The sequence below is a fragment of the Oryza glaberrima genome, chromosome 10 (assembly GCF_000147395.1).
Source record: "Oryza glaberrima chromosome 10, OglaRS2, whole genome shotgun sequence".
In the NCBI taxonomy this organism is placed as follows: Eukaryota; Viridiplantae; Streptophyta; class Magnoliopsida; order Poales; family Poaceae; genus Oryza; species Oryza glaberrima.
The window spans coordinates 16,217,659-16,236,502 of NC_068335.1; the positions used below are offsets into that span (position 1 = coordinate 16,217,659).

Genomic DNA, 18,844 nt, shown 5'->3' on the forward strand with positions numbered 1-18,844 from the left:
ATCCGATTACACCGTTGTGTTCGTAACAATTAAATCTTTACAACAAGAACTCACACGATTATATTTTGATAAAAAAATATAAATTAATTTTATAATATATCTAAATTACTTTTAGATTTCACTAAGTTACTTATTAGACATATAAAAGTAATTCAATAAAGCCTAAAATTAATTTGCATATACTATAGAAGTAACTTATATAAAAAAGTAACTTCTATAATATATGTTAATTACTTTAAAACTTTATTGAATTTACTTTTGTATGTCTAAGAAGTAACTTAGTGAAATCTAAAAGTAATTTAGATATATTATAAAAGTAATTTGTGATTTTTTATCAAAATATAATCATGTGAGATCTTGTTGTAAAGATTTAATTGTTACGAACACAACGGTGTAATCGGATTGTAAATCAGATGAGTAATTTAAGAAAAAAATTTATTTAAAACATAGATGGTAGTAATATCTTTTCTACTTGCTCGATCGTAATATGGTAAAGTAAGATTCTTCAAGACACATATCTAGATAATGGCTGATCGTATCTGGACAATGGTTGATAGCGTCGCTCGTTATAACTAACTCGAGAGCGCTCTCGATTTAGATTTTGCGTAAAAAAAATGTTGTGCGGTCTCCCACTCTGTTTTACGGTAAAACAAATATGGATAATATCAGGTGCCAAGTGGAGTAGTATTAAGTAACGTAGGGAGCAGTACTCACTTGTAGACATTACAGACTTATAAGCATATATATATTTTTTATCATGTCACTGCATGACTGTCACTCTACACATACTCTCACTGCAAAAAAAACTCAATCTACAACAAATTTAGATAAACATCTATCCAGATTTACTGTACTCCTATTCCCTCGTAGATTGAGTTTTTTAAAGACGAAGAAAGTACAAGCCAAAGCTAATATTTTTTATTCCAACACATTAATAATATAGGCATGTGGGCTCTCATGTATTTATGAAATGTGGATCCAGTAGTAAATAATTTAGTACCACTGGTAATAGCGACAAATAGATAATTATTCCAATAATATAACACTCCAGCTCATCGGAGAAGCACACGAAGGGGAGAGAGCTCGGTCACGCGAAGCCGCCATTGACCCGGATGACCTGGCCGTTCACCCACGCCGCGGCGTCGCTGACGAGGAACGCCACCACCGGCGCGACGTCCGTCGTCTCGGCGATCCGCCCCATCGACCTCTCCTCCACCTTCTTCACGAACGCCTCGTCCTTCCCCGCCATGAACAGCTCCGTCCTCACCGGCCCCGGCGCCACCACGTTCGCCGTCACGCCCTTCGCCGCCACCTCCTTCGCCATGATCCTCGTCATCGCCTCCACCGCGCCGTTCGTCGCCGTGTACGCCGCGTACCCGGGGAGGAGCGTGCCGAGGATGGACGATGAGAACGTCACGACGCGGCCCCCCGAGAACGCCGGGATGCGGTTCGCCGCCTCGCGGCACACCAGGAACGTGCCGCGCACGTTCACGGCGAGCATGGCGTCGAAGTCCTCCACGGCGGTGTCGGCCAGCGACGGGTACTTGGACTCCAGGAGGCCCGCGCAGGCGACCACGATGTGCGGCGGCGTGCCGAACGCCTCCTCCGCGCGGTCGAACAGCGCGCGCACCGCCGCCGGGTCGGACACGTCGGCGCGCACCGCCACGGCGCGCGGGAGGGCGGCAGCGGAGCGGGAGTTGAGGTCGGCGGCGAAGGCGTCGGCGTTGGCGGAGTTGGAGGCGTAGTTGACGACGACGCGGGCGCCGAGGGAGGCGAGGTGGGCGCACACCTCGCGGCCGATGCCGCGGGAGCCGCCGGTGACGAGCGCGACGCGGCCGTCGAGCGGGAGCGCGCTTGCTGCTGGCGCCGCCATGGCTTTGCACTTGCACACACACTCGCTGTCGCTTGCTTCGCGTGTAGGGTTTTTTGCTGTGTCGAGGAGGTGCACGATGGGCAGGGGGTCCTTTTTATAGACGACCAAAAGCTGTAAATGTGACGTACGCGGTGACACTGGGCACAAGTAGATTACCGTGTTGATTTTTACTGCTATTATGGAAAGGAAAATACTCCATCTGTTTTAAAATGTTTGACGTAGTTGATTTTTTAACACATATTTAACCGTTCGTCTTATTAAAAAATTTATGAAATATGTAAAACTATATGTACATGAACAATGAATCAAATGATATGAAAAGAATAAATAATTACTTAGATTTTTTTGAATAAGACGAATAGTCAAACATGTACTAAAAAGTTAACGGTGTCAAATATTTTGAAATGGAGCGAGTAGTTTTTTTTTTCCACCTGCCGTCACTGTCTCGGTGACTTCTTCTTTTGACCAGGGGTTCTTAGCCCCCGGCGCTTTCCTATTTAATTCGTTATTTAGTAATAAAAAGTTACTCCCTATATTTAATATTGTAAGTCGTTTCACCTTTTATTTTAAACTTTGTTAAGTTTGTTTAAGCTTATGAAAAAAATAACAACATATAAAATATGAAATTAATTTCATTAAATCTAACACTAAATATATTTTGATAATACATTTATTTTGTATTTAAAATACTATTATATATTTTTTATAAATTTGGCCAACAAGTTTGATTAGAAAAAAAGTCAATTGACTAATAATATGAAACAAATGGAGTAAAATATAGGTATATCTTCTAATATAAGCCATATAAGTAAGTGGTCTTAGTGATTAAAAATAAATATTGTAAAATACATTATGATAAAAAATCATAAACTATGTTTAAAATTAAGTTTTACAATTTAAATTTTATATCTTATAAGTATGAAAACGATGATAGCAGCTCCTCTTCTCTGATCACTGATCGGCATCAAGGAACAACCAGACAAGCGCAGTTGCTGTTGTTGTTTAATCGATATACGTGGCGCCGTCATACATAGTAGGATAACTATAGTGGCGGCTAAGCAATGATATTATGTTTTTCTCTCAAAAGTATGGAGACGTGACGGACAACTAGGCTATGACTTTTGACTAGGTTGGATACAGTGACGAAGAATACTCACTTTATAGCAGACTAAGCTAGCTATAAACATATTTTAAAGAGATAAAAAATTATAGAGAAGAGCAGTGAGCTACAGATTTATACGCATATAGCGTCTCAGAGTTTATACGCTATGTGTGTATGACAGGTGGGACCAGACATTAATAGTGTAGTATATGTTTATAGGTAACTATTGTATAAATTTATTATCAAATTGACTATAGATAATTTAGAACTAGTAGTTCTGATAAGAACAAATGAACGCAACCCATACTATATTTATATTGCAATTATATACAATAGTATAATATTACAATTAACAACTTAAGACATAAATCAGATGAGTAATCACCACACATGAATTAAGCGAGTTTGTCCTGTAATTGTCTTAACATCGTTGTCAACCCGGGCATTACGCTAGCGACCGGAACTCTCTAAACCCAAGAACAAATTCATACTCAAATTCTAATTACGAACAACCGCGTGGCTAGATAAAGGTACCATCACTGATTGCTAAATTTTTATTCTGAAATTCCAAATATTGATTTTTTGTAAACTAGATAAACAGAACATAAATGAATATTTTATATATCTAAAAAAATTATCTATAACTTTCGTGTTTGGAGAACAATTTAACTAGGGACTACTTTTGGATTACCCTTGCAGCAAAGAACATCAATTTGAAATGGATTTCATGGAATTCCCCAGTTTCCTCCTTTTTCCTTTCTCTCTTCTTCCTTATCTTCTAAATTACATTGTTAAAAATGTAAAAGTTTGTCGCATGAGACTATCACAATTATGAGTTTACCATGCAACACATTTCTTATGACAAAACTTATGTTTATAATAAAAGAAAAATATGTATTTGTTTTATTTATTAAAAAATAAATATGTATTTGTTTTATTTATTAAAAAATCGTAAAAAATGAGGAGCATTCACACAAGGATAGGGCACTAAATGCTCATGACAATATAATGATTATAAAGCTGATTTTAAGTGTTACGTAAGTCTGTAACTAAGTGTACTGCAAGTTCAATATATAATAATACGGATCTTGATGCAAGATCCTACGAAAAAAATGAAAGTAGGAGTCTTAAAATATATCGCAAGTGAAATAGCAAATCCAAATCCTAAATATAAGCGTAAGTTTCCGTTCATCATAATTCAAACCATTCAAAATTTATAAGTGGTCAAAGTTACAACGGGATTGGTCAACAGTCACGAGTAAATAGAAATGGACGGAGTAATGTTTTTCCACTCTTGATGCCGTAAACAGTTTAAAGAATCCCTAAAAAGAAGGGATTTTGAAAAAGGATGAAGTACAAGTACATATCTAGGATTGATGTGAGTAGCAACATCAGCTCCTAATTTGTTCTTAAGTATACAAGTTATTCTTGCGACAACGGATTAAGCTGGAGACATAAAATACACAATCTTATCCAAAGAGAGATTTTATTTATAAACGCCTGTAATCGTCATCCGCACCTTCATCGAACACACCTGATGATCCCACCCGGAAATCGAGCTGCTTTTGATGCTTCTTCCTTCGACGTTCGTCAAACTCCTCCCAACCGTCCACCTGTTTTGCACAAGTAAAAACTGGCATCAGCAGTGGAAACGTTGAAATGTCTCCATCAGATCCAGGACCAACGAGAGCAACAGCTAGCAAATAAACGACTTATCCGCCTTTTTCGCAACAGAAAGGTAAATATAGGGTGGAATCCCAACTTAGGCGAAAACTCGTGTAAACCCAAGCAAAAATAATCATATAAATTCATAAAAAAAATATCACACATGTGGATGGACACAAGTTTTCACATAAGTTGGGTTTCCACCACATGTTTGCCCCAGAAGGTAATGCTATATAACTTGATCAACATGATGGGTATTATGTATGAAGAGTTGGAAACTTTGGCGTCCCAAAAGTGAAACCAATAAGCTATTTAAGAGAATGATTACTGAACTCTCCAGGTCTTAGGCATATGCTGGTAGCCATCTTAATTCCACTAGAGTACCAACCATAACAAAGTAACAAACACTAAATAATTGTGAAGCCTTGAGTCACTTAGGGAACTTATACCTGCCGAAGAACGTCGTTTGTGATTTCAGTGCCATGGAGATCAAGTGTAATGAGCTGTGAGCACTTCATGAAGAAAGCTGAAGGTAGGGATGTAAGACCGTTGTTCCGTACACTCAAAGCCTGATGGAATAAAGTTTTTTGAAACAAGGAACATTAGAAACTGATGTCAGTAAAATGTAACTGATTATTACACCCATGCAAGACAAAGAAAAAAGATTGAATGGAAAAAATATCACATAAAGGAAGCACCAATAACCATCTGCTCTGACATAAATAATATACAGTGAAAAACTAGAAGCTGCAGGATAGTAAATCTTTTGACCAAGTTTAACTAGCAATGCTCTAGTTTAATACCGATCTGATGCAATGATCATATACTCCCTCCAGTCAAAAATATTTGTTGTTTAGGATTAAGTTTGGTCAAACTATTAAAATTCTGACAAAAATATTTTTGACCGGATGGAGTATAACAAAGGAACGAGAAATACTCATGACTCTCAACTGTCAAGTCATAAGCTAAAACTTTGTGCATCATATGCTGGTAATAAATAAAAATTAAGTTCAAACTGAACCTACAGGCTACATGATACCACAAAATTGCATGGAATGTTTCGCTGACAACTCACAATCAGGTTTGTTGTGGCATTGCTGTTGTGCGAAAGAATATTTTTATATGTTTATTGGTTATGAACATGAAACTTAAACTTCCTTAAAATGGGGGAGTAAGCATGCCATTGTACCATCTAGAACCAAGGGCACTAGTAATATCATCAATAAGATGCTGTATCATGAGCCCCATCGGCACTTGTTTGAATGTTAGGAACAAGATAGCTTAGAAGTATGCATGCAGATTTAGTCTTTGATTAAGGAATATATTTCTCCATGTGTGGCCCATAGGCACATACCTTGAGATGTCGAAGGTTTCCAAAAGCCTCTGGTAATTCAGCCAAAAGATTTGATGACAAATCAACCTAATGAAATTCAAAACTTTGATTGCCATGTGGAAACTCAGAAGAGCTAAGTGCTCGGTATGGCCTAGAACTAGAAGAAAAACTGAAACAGAGACAAAGCACACACCTCATTGAGAGATTCACAACCACCTATAGATGAAGGCAATGAAGTTATCCTGCCAACAAGTGAAAATCGTAGCAGCGTGGAAGATCAGGATACCTTTCAATTCTCAGAACAAAAGTAATTATGTAAATTCTCATTAGAAGTATAAGAAAAGCCACATTTTCTGGCTTGATAGATGCATTTCTTTAGAAGTTTTTCTATGATAGAACTGCTCACAGGCTGAAAGTCTCATATGATTGTGAAAATCTATCAACAACTATATTATATACAGAAAGCCTCTCTTGAGGTAACTTCATATTACTTCACATGAGCACAAAGTGTAAATTATGCTATAAGCATAGCAAAAAAATGAGACTTCAATGAGTCACTTCAGTTAAGCACTAGTAGCACAGTACCTATTATTATTTGCTATCAGAATCTCAAGATGCTTCAGTAACCCTATTTCAACAGGTAAGTTCTCAAGCCTGTTATTTGCAATACGAAGTTCACGTAAATGAGTCATTGAGCCCAAACTTGAAGGTAAAGTGACCAGCCTGCATGAAAAATTATAAATTTAGAACATATCATCTTGTCATCTTAAATTCTAAACAAGAATGGTGGACACAAAACTTCCTAATGGATAAAGACCGAAGGTCTACTGTGCCTTCCCAGCATGGCCATAATATGCTGCTGTGGACAGGTTGCCCTGGCACCTCTGATATTGCTGGCCCAGCATGACATGGGTGCTGACACAAGACACGAACTTAAGGGATACAAGAACAACTTGCACCACATAAACCGTTGAGATAAACTGAGCACCTCAAGGCCTCTCCAGTTATTCAAGAAAAAACAATCAGCTTAAGATATTATGCATTGCTACCTTTTTCTTTTCAATGTATGAGTCTAACTGTTTAAGTGGAGTTCGAAATATTAGTTGGTTCTGGCCTACATCTTTGGCAATGATCAAGTGGGTGAATCTAAGAACATATATGAGTCTGAAGAAAAAAACCATTTTATAGCTTAGCGGTTTTCACTATTGAGAGCACAAGCCACAAAGAGAAGATTATTTAAGGAAATTACAAAGGGTTGTCTATATCCACTGGCAACAAAACAAATACTCATAGCATGATGAAACAGGATGTTGAAAAATCAGACCTACCGATTTTGGCTTAAAGACAAAACGGTTAACGTTTGAACACATGTTAGGCCTTCCCAGGAAATGTTCCCATCAGCTATATCATTAGCAGTCAGAATCAATTTCTACAAGATGGAAGCATGATACATTCAATTATATTTCCTTGTGAATGAAGAAAATGTCTCAACCAACATATTGGGGAAGAACAATTACCTGTAAAGATTTCAGAGCAGCAACTTCCTGTGGAATTGCTTCAATACAGTTGTTACTGACATCCAGTACTCTAATGGAAGAACCACAACCCCATACTTCTTCAGGCACTGCCTACTCGAAAAGACAACCACAGTATAAGCCCAAAAATTCAACCAAAAGTGAAATTAAGTGTTGAACAAACAAAAGTGTGAGAAACAGCTAATAAGACTCTTAATTCAAAAGGGTAGAGATAATGGATAGTAAGGAATATCAATGAAGTTCTTGATTGTTGAACAAATAAAAGGCCTGCTTTATCACGTGGTGATGAATAACAGATACCTTGTATGCACCAAAAAACCTGATTCAGTTGATAGGGGCAGTCAAATGGCTGTGCCATATAAATCAGTCTTCCAATCATGATTCATGAATAGCATTTTGCAAACAGATACATTAAAGAAAGTATGTTCAAGACTATTGTAGTATTTTCTACAGGCTGTGGTGACTACAAAAGTATACAAATAATAATCTAGCGATGTGCATGTTTTTCCTCGCCAATGATTGGCAGTTTTGACACAGGCACTTCAAGTTGCTTTTGATAGAAAGGCAGACATGGAAAGTTTCATAAACTTCAAAGCATAACTATTCTAAGTTGCTTAGTTTAAAAGTAATGTAAGAAAGTTGGAATCAGTTACCTTCAAGCTGGAATCAGACAATGCAATAATACCAGTTGCTTTCCAACGTTCTGGTCGGATTTTACTGATATTTGTATCCAATTTTTGTGTTTGAGCTTCCTTCGCATTTGAGGCTTTTCTTGTGCTTGCTGCTGACACACTGCTATTCTTAGTGATGGGGCCGTCCTTTGGAGAGTAAAGCGCAGTTAAGTTCAATACAAGGAATTGGACAAGAAATTGACTTCTCACGCTGCTTTAGCATTGCAATAGCGATAACTACGGACTATGTAGCCATTTGCCCAAAATAATGACAGTTCACAAAATCTCAACACTAAAAGGAAAGGGCGTCAAATCGGAGTTAAAATCAAAGCTATTTAACATACGGAGGCACTACAAAACGAATTCTAATCGTCTTCAACTTCGGCAACCACAATAAATAAGCTCACTCAAAACAAACTTTTGCACATGAGCTAATGTACCTCACCATATTCCAAAGGGAATTAATTGCTAACATAACTGAAGAAATTAGGAGGATCGAGGTGGTTTACCCCTTGATGGAGCCCCTGCGAGGCCATGAGCATGACCTTGGATCCGTTCACCACCTGCATCGAGCTCAGGCTTGCGGCATCCGCCAGAACTTTTCCTGCAACCACATCAAGAGAACGATAAGTATCCAAAACCTATAATCGCAAGCAGATTGGGCGGTCAGGAGGTCAAGGGTTTGGGGGGGGGGGGGGGGGGGGGGGGGGTGGTTTGGGTGCCTTTGCAGATGAGCCTCTGGCCGCGGGGGAGGACGTTGGTGAGCGGCTGGAGGAGGCGCTTCAGGTCGGCGGCGGTGGCGGCGGCCGGGACCTCCACCGGGATCGTGCGGCCGCCGAACTTGACCTGGACGGTGATGGTCGGCGGCGGCGGCGAGCTCTCCATGGTGGCCTCTCTCCCGTCTCCCGTCCACTCTGCCAACTGCCTGCTTGTTTGGCTGATTGCCCCTTCGGCCTCCACAGTTTCTCGCCGGGGTAAATTTCACAGAAATTACCCAGAAATTACCCAGTTTTTTAATATATAACACTTACAATCTTTTGACCATTCATCTTTTAAAAAAAAATTGTACAAATCAAAGTTAGTTTAGTAGTATATCAAGCCACAGAAAAAAAATATACTTACTTAATTTTTTAAGTAAATTTCACAAAAATACAGATATTTTGGTCAAATTATCACAAAACTATAGATTTAAGAAGATGCATCACAGAATTACACAAATTTAGCACTAAATTTCTCAAAGAACTACAGATTTAAGATAGGGTATCACAAAACTATAGATTTAGTTTATAACTACAGGTTATAAACTTAGACGTTTATAACTCAAATATAACACTAGTGCTAAGGATTTAAACTCCAATATCTGTAGTTTTGTGATAACTTTGTTACTAAATATGTAGTTTTGCGATACTCCACCTTAAATATGTAGTTCTGTGAGAATTTTAGTGTTAAATATGTAGTTTTGTGAAACATCTCCTTAAATCTGTAGTTTTGTGATAATTTGACCAAAGTATTTGTAGTTTTGTGAAATTTACATTTTTTAATAAGACGAAATATTATGATATAAAAAGTCAACGATCTCATATATTAAAAACGGAAGTGGTATATTTTTAGCACAACGTCATTAAAAAAGAAAAATAAAATAGTTCTATGTACAAGATAAGTTAACTTTTTATTTGATCGGTAAGATGAGCCGTGATTTACTTGGAGCTGTCGTATTGGATGTTTCATATTGGTGAAGTATCATCGATATCGATGTTTTTGTCGGATCGACTACGATGGCTATGACAGCGGTCAGATTTGGATGAATGACTGATCTTCCACCCTGTTCGACGTTGTCAGTGATGTGCGTGAAATTCAATCAACACAATAATTGTCGTTGATTTTGGGTATTCTATTCTCAATGTGAGGAAGAGAAGAACTAAATACAAATTGTGAGTTGTTAGGGAAAAAATAATGGTTATGTAGATTCTAACCAACCATAGACGAAAAATCTCTATCTTGGAGATGGTATTCTGTGTAGCAATTCTCTCTTTTTTTTAATCAAACTGTGTTTTATAATTCACAATCGTTTGTTCTTCAACAACATTTTGTAACTTTTTAACACAAAGGCTGGAATGAATCGTATTATGTTTTTAAAAAAACTTTTTAAACTCGTGCAGCTTTCTGGAGCTGAAAGCTTGAAGCATAGAAACACCTAAAACGCACACAAAGGTTGGGCTGTAAGTAACACAGCTGGAAAAAAAAAGAATAAGTTCATCTGGCGTCCCTCAACTTTACGTCGAGTTTATCTGAAGTCCCAAACCCCAATCCGCAATACCATAAATATCTACCCCTCAGCTGTCACAAACGGTGCAAAAAAAAGAAAAAGTCCCGAGACAGTATTGACCTAATTTTTCCCCGATTTAACTGATATGGCATATAGTGGGCCACACTATGTCAGCGTCATCTCTTCTCTTTTCTTCTTTTTCTCTTTTATTCTTCTCTTTTCTCTCCTCTCCTTTTGTCCTCTCTTCTCTTCTGCAGCGAGACTGGGAAGCCGGCGGGCGGAAGGTGAAGCAGGTACGGGGCGGCGGGCGGAGCTGCCATGGGCGAGCGCGACAACGGGCGGCGACGCGAAGTAGCAAGGGGCTGGGCGCATCACCTGCGGCAAAATTCCGGCCCATGAAAGCCCACAACAACAGACCGCAATTCCCGGGCCACGCCAGTCAACGGGCCATCCGACCACCCCATCGCCCGCGACCACCGCAAGCAACCGCGGCCACATTCCCCCAGTAAAAAAACACCAACACTGGGGTAAGCCGCACGCAGCCACGCACGCACCCCCCGTCTGTCGCCTCCTCCCCTTGTCGGCGACTCCCACTCTCAGATCCCCCGCTCTCCCACTCTTCCCCCCCCTCGCCGGCGGCCAGATCCGGGCGGCGGAATGCTGGGCCGGGCGGGGGCGCTGTCGGCGGCGCGGTGGCGCGGCGGCGCCGGTACCGGGATCGGGATCGACCTCCGCGCCGCGCTGCGGTCGGGTGGCAACCTCCTCTTCGCGCTCTTCGTGGCGGCCGTCCTCGCCTTCACCCTCCTCGCCGCGGTCCACAGCCCCGACGACCCGCTCCTCCACCCCTCGTCGCACCAGCTCACCGCGTTCCTCACCTCCGCCACCTCCAACTCCACCTTCCTCGCCGACGACTCCGTCCTCCGCACCGGCGAGGACTTCGCCGCCGCCATCGGCGCCAACTCCTCCGATGCCGCCGCCGCCGCGGAGGCCACCGTCGTCGCCGAGGCCGTCCCGTTCATCAAGCTCGAGGACGTCGCGACCACCAAGGAGGAGTCGTCGGGGGCGGGGGCGGAGCAGGCCGTCACCGTTGACACCGACGCCAGCTCGGACGCGGGCGCCGCGGCGGCGACCGAGGAGAACCCCATCGTCGAGGCGGTCTCCTGCGACACGGAGGCGCCGGTGGACTGCACGGGGGACAAGGATCTCTTCAACCTGCTCATGCGCACGGCGATCGAGAAGTTCTCCGACCTCCACTTCTACCGCTTCGGCCGCCCCGTCTCCGTGCCGGGGAGCCCCATGGAGTGCGACCTCGCATGGCGCTTCCGCCCCGCCGAGGATACCAACGGCCGTACCACCTACTACAAGGACTACCGCCGCTTCACGCTCACCCGCGACGTCAACACCTGCAACCTCGTCGTCGGCAATGTGGGCGAGTACCACTCCGGCATGGGCGCCAAGCGCAGCGGGCGCCGCAAGGGCAAGAAGGGGAAGAAGGGCAAGCGCGAGGCGCCGGTAACCGACTTTGTGCCGGCCAAGACGCAGATGAGGCTCGATGAGAACGCTGCCAATGCAGACACCACGGCCGCATCCGAGCCGGAGCTAGTTGTTGGTGAAGCTGTCAATGACAATTTACCGGTGGTTGAATCTGAGTCTGAGTTCAGCCGCAGAAAGTATCTCATCTACATGGGTGGTGGCGAGAGATGCAAGAGCATGAACCACTACGTTTGGGGGTTCTTGTGTGCGCTTGGTGAGGCACAGTACTTGAACCGGACGCTTGTTATGGACCTCAATGTCTGCCTCAATTCACGGTATACTTCAAGTGGCAAGGATGAAGAGAGAGATTTTAGGCTCTACTTTGATTTTGAGCACTTGAAGCAATCAGCATCGGTGATTGACCAGAGCCAGTTCTGGACAGATTGGGGGAAGTGGCACAAGAAGGATAGGCTGAAGAATCACTACACTGAAGACATCAAGGTGACCCCGATGCAACTTCGTGACGTCAAGGACACACTGATCATGAGGAAGTTTGGGAATGTTGAGCCTGATAACTACTGGTCTCGTGTATGTGAGGGTGAGACGGAGGCAGTGATCAAGCGCCCATGGTATTTATTGTGGAAATCGCGTCGATTGATGGAGATCGTGTCTGCCATTTCCTCCCGGATGGATTGGGACTTTGACTCAGTCCATGTTGTGAGGGGGGAGAAAGCCCAGAACAAACAGTTGTGGCCAAATCTTGATAGAGATACTTCTCCAGATAGTCTCCTTACGACACTTAATGATAAGGTCGGTGCTGGCCGGCATTTGTACATTGCAACCAATGAGCCCGATAAATCATTCTTTGACCCAATGAAGGGTAAGTATCGAACACACTTCCTGGATGACTTCAAGGATTTATGGGATGAGAACAGCGAGTGGTACACTGAAACAAAGGAGCTGAGCAATGGTAATGCTGTTGAATTCGATGGATACATGAGGGTTGCAGTTGACACTGAGGTGTTCCTTCGGGGGAAGAGGAAATTGGAGACATTCAGTGATCTTACTCGTGATTGCAAGAATGGTGTCAATACATGCACTGCTTCCTCCTGAACACCTCGCGAATTATGTGCGCCGAGTCTCAAATGTTGTGCTTGATATAATATTTTTGAACTACCGTGTATCTTAAGCACATATGGCTTTGTTGTAGCTAGCTAGTTCATATGAGTGTTTCTGCAGGACACTGTTGTTGTATTTTATCACCCAGAACACATTAGTTTGTTGAATTCATGCATCGGCACTTTGTAGTTTGTACTAATTGCTTAAACAAGAAATTTGCTCAATGTTACCATGTTAAGCCTCAATTGTGAGGTATTCATCTACTGATTTTAGTACTTATTGTACTTTGATGTAAAATCAGTTTAGTTTAGCATGAAGGTCAGTACACCTGGCCTGAGAAATTGAAACCAACCATCAGTGTTTGAAAACTGAAGGTTTTTTTTTTCTTTTAGGAAATTGAAGAACTTACGATTAATACCAGGTTACCAGTTACTGAAGGCTTGCTATATATACTGAGTTAGTGCACACATCATTTTGCCTTCTGTTCTGTGGAGAGAAAGTGCATGTATACCTTTCTTGTGTGAGCTGAAAACATAATAACACAAATGTTTGTGATGTCAAATCTGGAACGTTGAAATGGACTACTCTTGATCTTTGTGAAGATAATGGATCGAATGCATCTTATTCCATTTGGGAGTTTTGTGCTTTAAATTATCATGTCCTACCAAGCACTCTATTCATCTCCCTTTCAATCCTTAGGAGGATGACAATGAAGCAAGCAATAGGAAAATTCACTATTTTTGGGCTATTTCTATAGTTGTATTAAATTGTTGATTGTTCAGGCCCTGTTTAGATTCCAACTTTTTTCTTCAAACTTTTAACTTTTCCGTCACATCGAACTTTTATACATACACAAACTTCCAACTTTTTCGTCACATCGTTCCAATTTCTTCAAACTTCTATTTTTGATGTGGAACTAAACACAGCCTCAGCTTCATGGTTGGGGCTAACCGCCGAAAGACTGAGTTGCTCTTTCTTTCTTTCTTTTGGCCAGTTACCTGCTGGATCTGCATTTTGTTCCTTTTCAAGCTGCCCAAGGCCACCCTTGATTTTCCACGATTGGCCATTTTGTTCATCGGTTAGCTAGAGTTCGATTTGCATGCCCACCATGTCCAGTATGGTTGATTTGCTACTAGCCTACTTCATAGTACTAATATTCCACCGGTGGCTCTCCATTTCGACATCTTCAGGGTTCTGTCTGGTTCATTGCATTGCATGTTATGTCCTTATGTTATCCATCTATCAGGCTGCATGTTCTTTATACTACTTTTTGGCGCTTTGACGTCATGCAGTTAAGGGAGATATGTTCCCGTTTATTAGAGAATCATCAAGAGCATTCTAAAATTATATCCCAAAAATTTTAGTTATGGAAATCTGTTGGAAGTAATTTTTAACAAAAAAAATTCCCCAAAATACCAGATAGGGAATGATATCAAGATGCTGTTGGTGATGCTCTTAGGGGCTTCCTAATGTGTGAGCCAGATCGCAAACAAGCGCACGATCCTAGCGCGCGGCACGCCTCACCTCCCGCCACTAATTCCTTCTAGGTATTAATAACATTACTAATCCATGTTTAGCATTTTTATAATAAAATGATATATAAACAATTGAGTTAAAAGTTTTAAAAAGTTAAATTGAAAGTTTTAAATTTGAGTTGAAATTAAAAAAATCAAACTCAAAGTTTTAAAATTTGGGTTGGAGGTTTTAAACTTTGAGGTGAAAGTTTTTGAATTTTGAGTTAAAATTTCTTAAATTTTAAATTAAAAGTTTTAGAATGAGTTGAAAGTTTTTAATTCTAATGTCACCTAAGTGCCACGTCCACACCACAGACAAGGCCAACACTGCCACATGGGTGCCACATCAGCGAAACCGTCCTCCAAAACCATTAAGGAAGTTTTAATAGTTGGAGGTCGAGATGTAAATTATATTCGGTCGCTAATTAAGGGAGTCTAAGTGAACTTATTCCTAATATATGCCATTATATAGGCCTATAATGGGCCCATAATATAATGGCCCAGACCGCGTCCGGTTAGTGGACCAGATCTTGTTTCTGGATTCTTATCTACTCCCTCTGTTTCACAATGTAAGTCATTCTAGCATTTTCCACATTCATATTGATGTTAATGAATCTAGAATTATATATTTATCTAGATTTATTAAATGAATATGAATGTGGGAAATGCTAGAATGACTTACACTGTGAAACGGAGGAAGTAAGATCTTTTTGAAAAAAGACGGAGACTTGTGACTTGTGTGCCATGGGAAGGGAAATGTTTTGGTGTCAACATGTTTGCAGAGCATCAAGGATTGTTATTGTCGAAGCAAAACATGTACTCTCTCCGTTTCATCATATTATAAGTCATTTGACTTTTTTAGTTAAATTTCTTTAAGTTTAACTAAATTTGTAGAAACATAGAGTAACGTTTTCAATATAAATAAAAGAAACATATTATCAAAATATATTCAATGTTAAATTTAGTAAAACTTATTTAGTGTTATAGATGTTATCTTTTTCTATAAATTTGATTAAATCTTAAAAAAAAACTTTGACTAAGAAAAGATCAAATAACTTATAATATTATAAACGGAGTAAGTATATATTTTTCAGCCATCATATGGCCCAGTATTGGCCTGCTTAATTGACCGAAATGAAGATAACACTGAATTTTGCCAAATGAATATACTGAATTTTTTTTGTAAAGTAGCACAGTACATACTCACTCCATTTAAAAGACTAAACCTTTTGTTCTGTATACGAGATGTAATATCCCCACTCCTCCAAAATTGGTTTTTTTTGGAAATGGATTACGATTGCAATTACCTGGAAATGGATTATGATTGCACGGACGGTTATACAACTCGCGGGGAAAAAATCCTTAAAACCAACGACTTTGGAAAAAGATCATACAAAGTCAATTATATCATCGCACGACTTTAGAAGCCCGTACGTGCACCTCCACGGCCCACCATATAATGAACGTGCATGCACGCCACACATAGGTAAGACTCTGTAATTTGCCGCCGCCATGCAGATTGTCGTCTCGGTAAATTACAATCCAGTCTCCGGCTGTCTACTCCCTCCGTCTTAAAATAATTCATCTTCATATAAAATGTGATATATTCTATAAGTCACATCTCCTCCTTTAAATTATTTTGGATATAAGGGAGTGATCTCTCCACGCGACGCCGCATGACGGTACAAGTTAGCAAAACACTCATGATTTCAGTCGATCTCTCTCGCACGCACGTACAGCGGGGCGTGTGCAACTGCCGCAACACAACGCGCGTGCCTCCCTGGTAATGGTCAGTGCATGGCAACGCCCTTAGCATTACCAACAGTGCTTTTATTCCATCCCCAATCCTGATTTTTTGGATTTTAGTGAAAAATAATACCTCCAACAAATCCTATTCTAATATTTTGGAAACCCCATCACCACATCCATCACTCTCTTCGTTTGAGGAGGAGCGACGCCACATCTCCCAATTCTAATCTCTCATACCCATTAGCTTCTTTTTCTTCCCGCGCGTGGGCTGGGTGGAGGACGATCTTTTTCCGTGCCAGGGCAATGGAAAAATAGATATTTCGGTTGGTAGTTCAACAGAAGTGCTTACTTTTAGTTTTTGGAATTAAATTGAGACTTTCTCTTGAAGGGAGATATATTTTCACTTCTTATTTTTAATTTAGAAAACCCAATAACAAAATTTTAAAGGTGAATTATTCAAGTTCTGTTGGTGATGCTCAACCTTTACGATATAAAAAAGGCTGCGTAGTGCGTAGGAATCTCCTCCGCCGCGCGCGCGAACTGTTAGTGCGATGCGGATTCACCAACAGTACGTTCTCCTCCTACCGTGCGTGCGTGCAAACGCACGATCTCATCCCTATTATTTCACGCCCTTTTTGCCCCACCGGCTGCCCTGGACTGCACTGCACACTGCACGCACACCGATCGATCACGGAACATGGATCGGTCGGTCAGGTGTTGCCAACACACACACAGTGCGTGGCATGCAGCTCGATTGGCAATTCGGCTTTTGGTATAAGTACACATAGTACGTATACAATAGCCAATCCATCTCCGATACTGGGGCAACCACAAAAGTTCGAAGAAAACCGAGAGTTTATAAAAGTTGTGTTGGTAACTTTTTTGACAAGTCGACAAGCACGATCGCAGCACCTAAACGCCTTGCGGTGATTCTAGAGTCGCCAACCACCTCGATCTAGCCAAAGGGCCAAAATAAGATGAGTTTTGGAGAAAAACAGCTAAACCGGCTAGTGAAACTGATTTAGAGATCACCTCTAGGCCGATTTAAATCGATATGAGGATAACTACCCATCTCGTGGACAAAACGGAAGGTTTCCAGGACAAACCTACAAAGAGGTGTCGCACTCTCGCAGCGGCGGCGGCTGGTTTACGGCGCAAACCGATAAAGATGGACTAAACTAGGATAAAATAGAAAACATAGTAAAAGAACGATTCAAGTAGATTGTATTCGGGGGTTTTACAATGAACCGGCCTTGTTCCTTAAATAGGGGTTGGTCTTGCCCTCTACAGGCCCTTCTCCACGTCCAACTCGGGATAGAAACTAAAGGAAACACGAAACATGCCTTCTCGAGCAAGGAAACCCGAGACCCGACGAAAACAGACTTGAACTCGGACCCTGACGGTCTGACCGCCCACATACCTGCGGTCAGACCGGCCCTACTAGCCAGTCAGACCGCCCACACACCTGTGGTCTGACCGGCCCTGTGAAGGAAACCCGTCACTTTCCAAACTTTGGCAATTTTCCCCTATTTCATCCATAGGTGCCAAATTTGGGTGTAAACACATGTCCCCCTGCCTTTTTGGTGAACATACGTGAACCTAAAAGCATAGAACATGTTATCTCAGGGCGATAATTCAATTACCGGCCATAGGATTTCCTAAGCATCTTGCCAAATGCTCGGGAAGTATTTCTTCAAGTATTTCCCATTAATTGCTCTCTGAAAACACCGTCTTGAAGTGTCTTTATCTCCTTCAAAGTCTTCAAACGCTTGTCGATGACGTCTTCAAAATTGCTTCCTATCAAGGTCTTATAATCTTCAACCAACAAGCCGTCTTGCTTGAAATACCGAAGAGAGCCAAGATTTACCTCAACTGGCAAAACGGCAATTTCAACAATGTTTTATTACTCGACTCGGCTTATCCATTAGCTCGAGTGTAGTAGAGAAAAGAACTCAACAACTTAATATCATAAAATTCGGCAAAACCTCTCACCTCCTTAGACATAAAAGAAGCTCCTCGATCAAAGTTTAAGAAATACCGAATCTATGAACAATATGCTTCAAAATAAAGTCAATTACCTTCGTACAAGTAATATTCTCGAGCGACACGGCTTCGGTCCACTTAGTGAAGTAATCCATTGCAACTAGCATGAACCAATGCCCTTTTGATAACGAAGGATAAATCTGACTAATGAAATCCAAAGCCCTACCTCGGAACGGCCATGGTTTGATGATAGGATTCAATATAGCGACATGCGCCAAATGAACATTGCCGATCCGTTGACAAGCTTCACTCCCTCTATAGCACTTGAAATAATCATCAATTACTTTTGGTCAATAGAATTCCACTCTTCTAAGCAACCAATTCATCTTATGGGCCGATTGATGAATTCCACAAATCCCTTCATGCACATCTCCCCTAGCAACTTTAGATTGATCATTATCTAAACACATCAATAGCACTCCATCTATATTTCGGCGATATAATATTTGAACACTTGCCGTCGAGTCTTCCGATCAACCCCAAGACTAGGATTTTTCAAAT

At 41.3% G+C, this 18,844-nt stretch overlaps 3 protein-coding genes across 3 annotated transcripts; 1 reads left to right on the plus strand and 2 right to left on the minus strand.

Moving 5' to 3' along the window:
- Window positions 1-665: 665 nt before the first annotated feature.
- Window positions 666-1,924, minus strand: LOC127786326 (NADPH-dependent aldehyde reductase-like protein, chloroplastic). Its single transcript, XM_052313688.1, has one exon. It carries the CDS (start codon window positions 1,871-1,873, stop codon window positions 1,088-1,090), a length of 786 nt encoding a protein of 261 aa, XP_052169648.1. The 5' UTR covers window positions 1,874-1,924; the 3' UTR covers window positions 666-1,087.
- Window positions 1,925-4,306: 2,382 nt separating this feature from the next.
- LOC127786325 (plant intracellular Ras-group-related LRR protein 8) lies at window positions 4,307-9,139 on the minus strand. The gene is made up of 10 exons (XM_052313687.1): window positions 8,902-9,139; window positions 8,689-8,783; window positions 8,162-8,326; window positions 7,491-7,601; window positions 7,302-7,402; window positions 6,559-6,696; window positions 6,167-6,215; window positions 5,995-6,060; window positions 5,090-5,209; window positions 4,307-4,588 (listed from the first exon to the last, which is right to left on the minus strand). Exons 1-10 carry the CDS (start codon window positions 9,062-9,064, stop codon window positions 4,466-4,468), a joined length of 1,131 nt encoding a protein of 376 aa, XP_052169647.1. The 5' UTR covers window positions 9,065-9,139; the 3' UTR covers window positions 4,307-4,465.
- Window positions 9,140-10,976: 1,837 nt separating this feature from the next.
- LOC127786324 (uncharacterized) lies at window positions 10,977-13,304 on the plus strand. The gene has a single exon (XM_052313685.1). The coding sequence runs from the start codon at window positions 11,103-11,105 to the stop codon at window positions 13,029-13,031; it is 1,929 nt and encodes a 642-aa protein (XP_052169645.1). The 5' UTR covers window positions 10,977-11,102; the 3' UTR covers window positions 13,032-13,304.
- The last annotated feature ends 5,540 nt before the right edge of the window (window positions 13,305-18,844 follow it).

Bases quoted from the DNA above. Each gene is read 5' to 3' on its own strand.
- LOC127786326 (XM_052313688.1), bottom strand. From the start codon at position 1,873: ATGGCGGCGCCAGCAGCAAGCGCGCTCCCGCTCGACGGCCGCGTCGCG.
- LOC127786325 (XM_052313687.1), bottom strand. From the start codon at position 9,064: ATGGAGAGCTCGCCGCCGCCGCCGACCATCACCGTCCAGGTCAAGTTC. The intron at 7,403-7,490 runs GTAATTGTTCTT...TCCATCTTGTAG, and splicing joins CTGCTCTGAAATCTTTACAG to AAATTGATTCTGACTGCTAA. The intron at 6,216-6,558 runs GTACTGTGCTAC...ACTTGTTGGCAG, and splicing joins CTGATAGCAAATAATAATAG to GATAACTTCATTGCCTTCAT.
- LOC127786324 (XM_052313685.1), top strand. From the start codon at position 11,103: ATGCTGGGCCGGGCGGGGGCGCTGTCGGCGGCGCGGTGGCGCGGCGGC.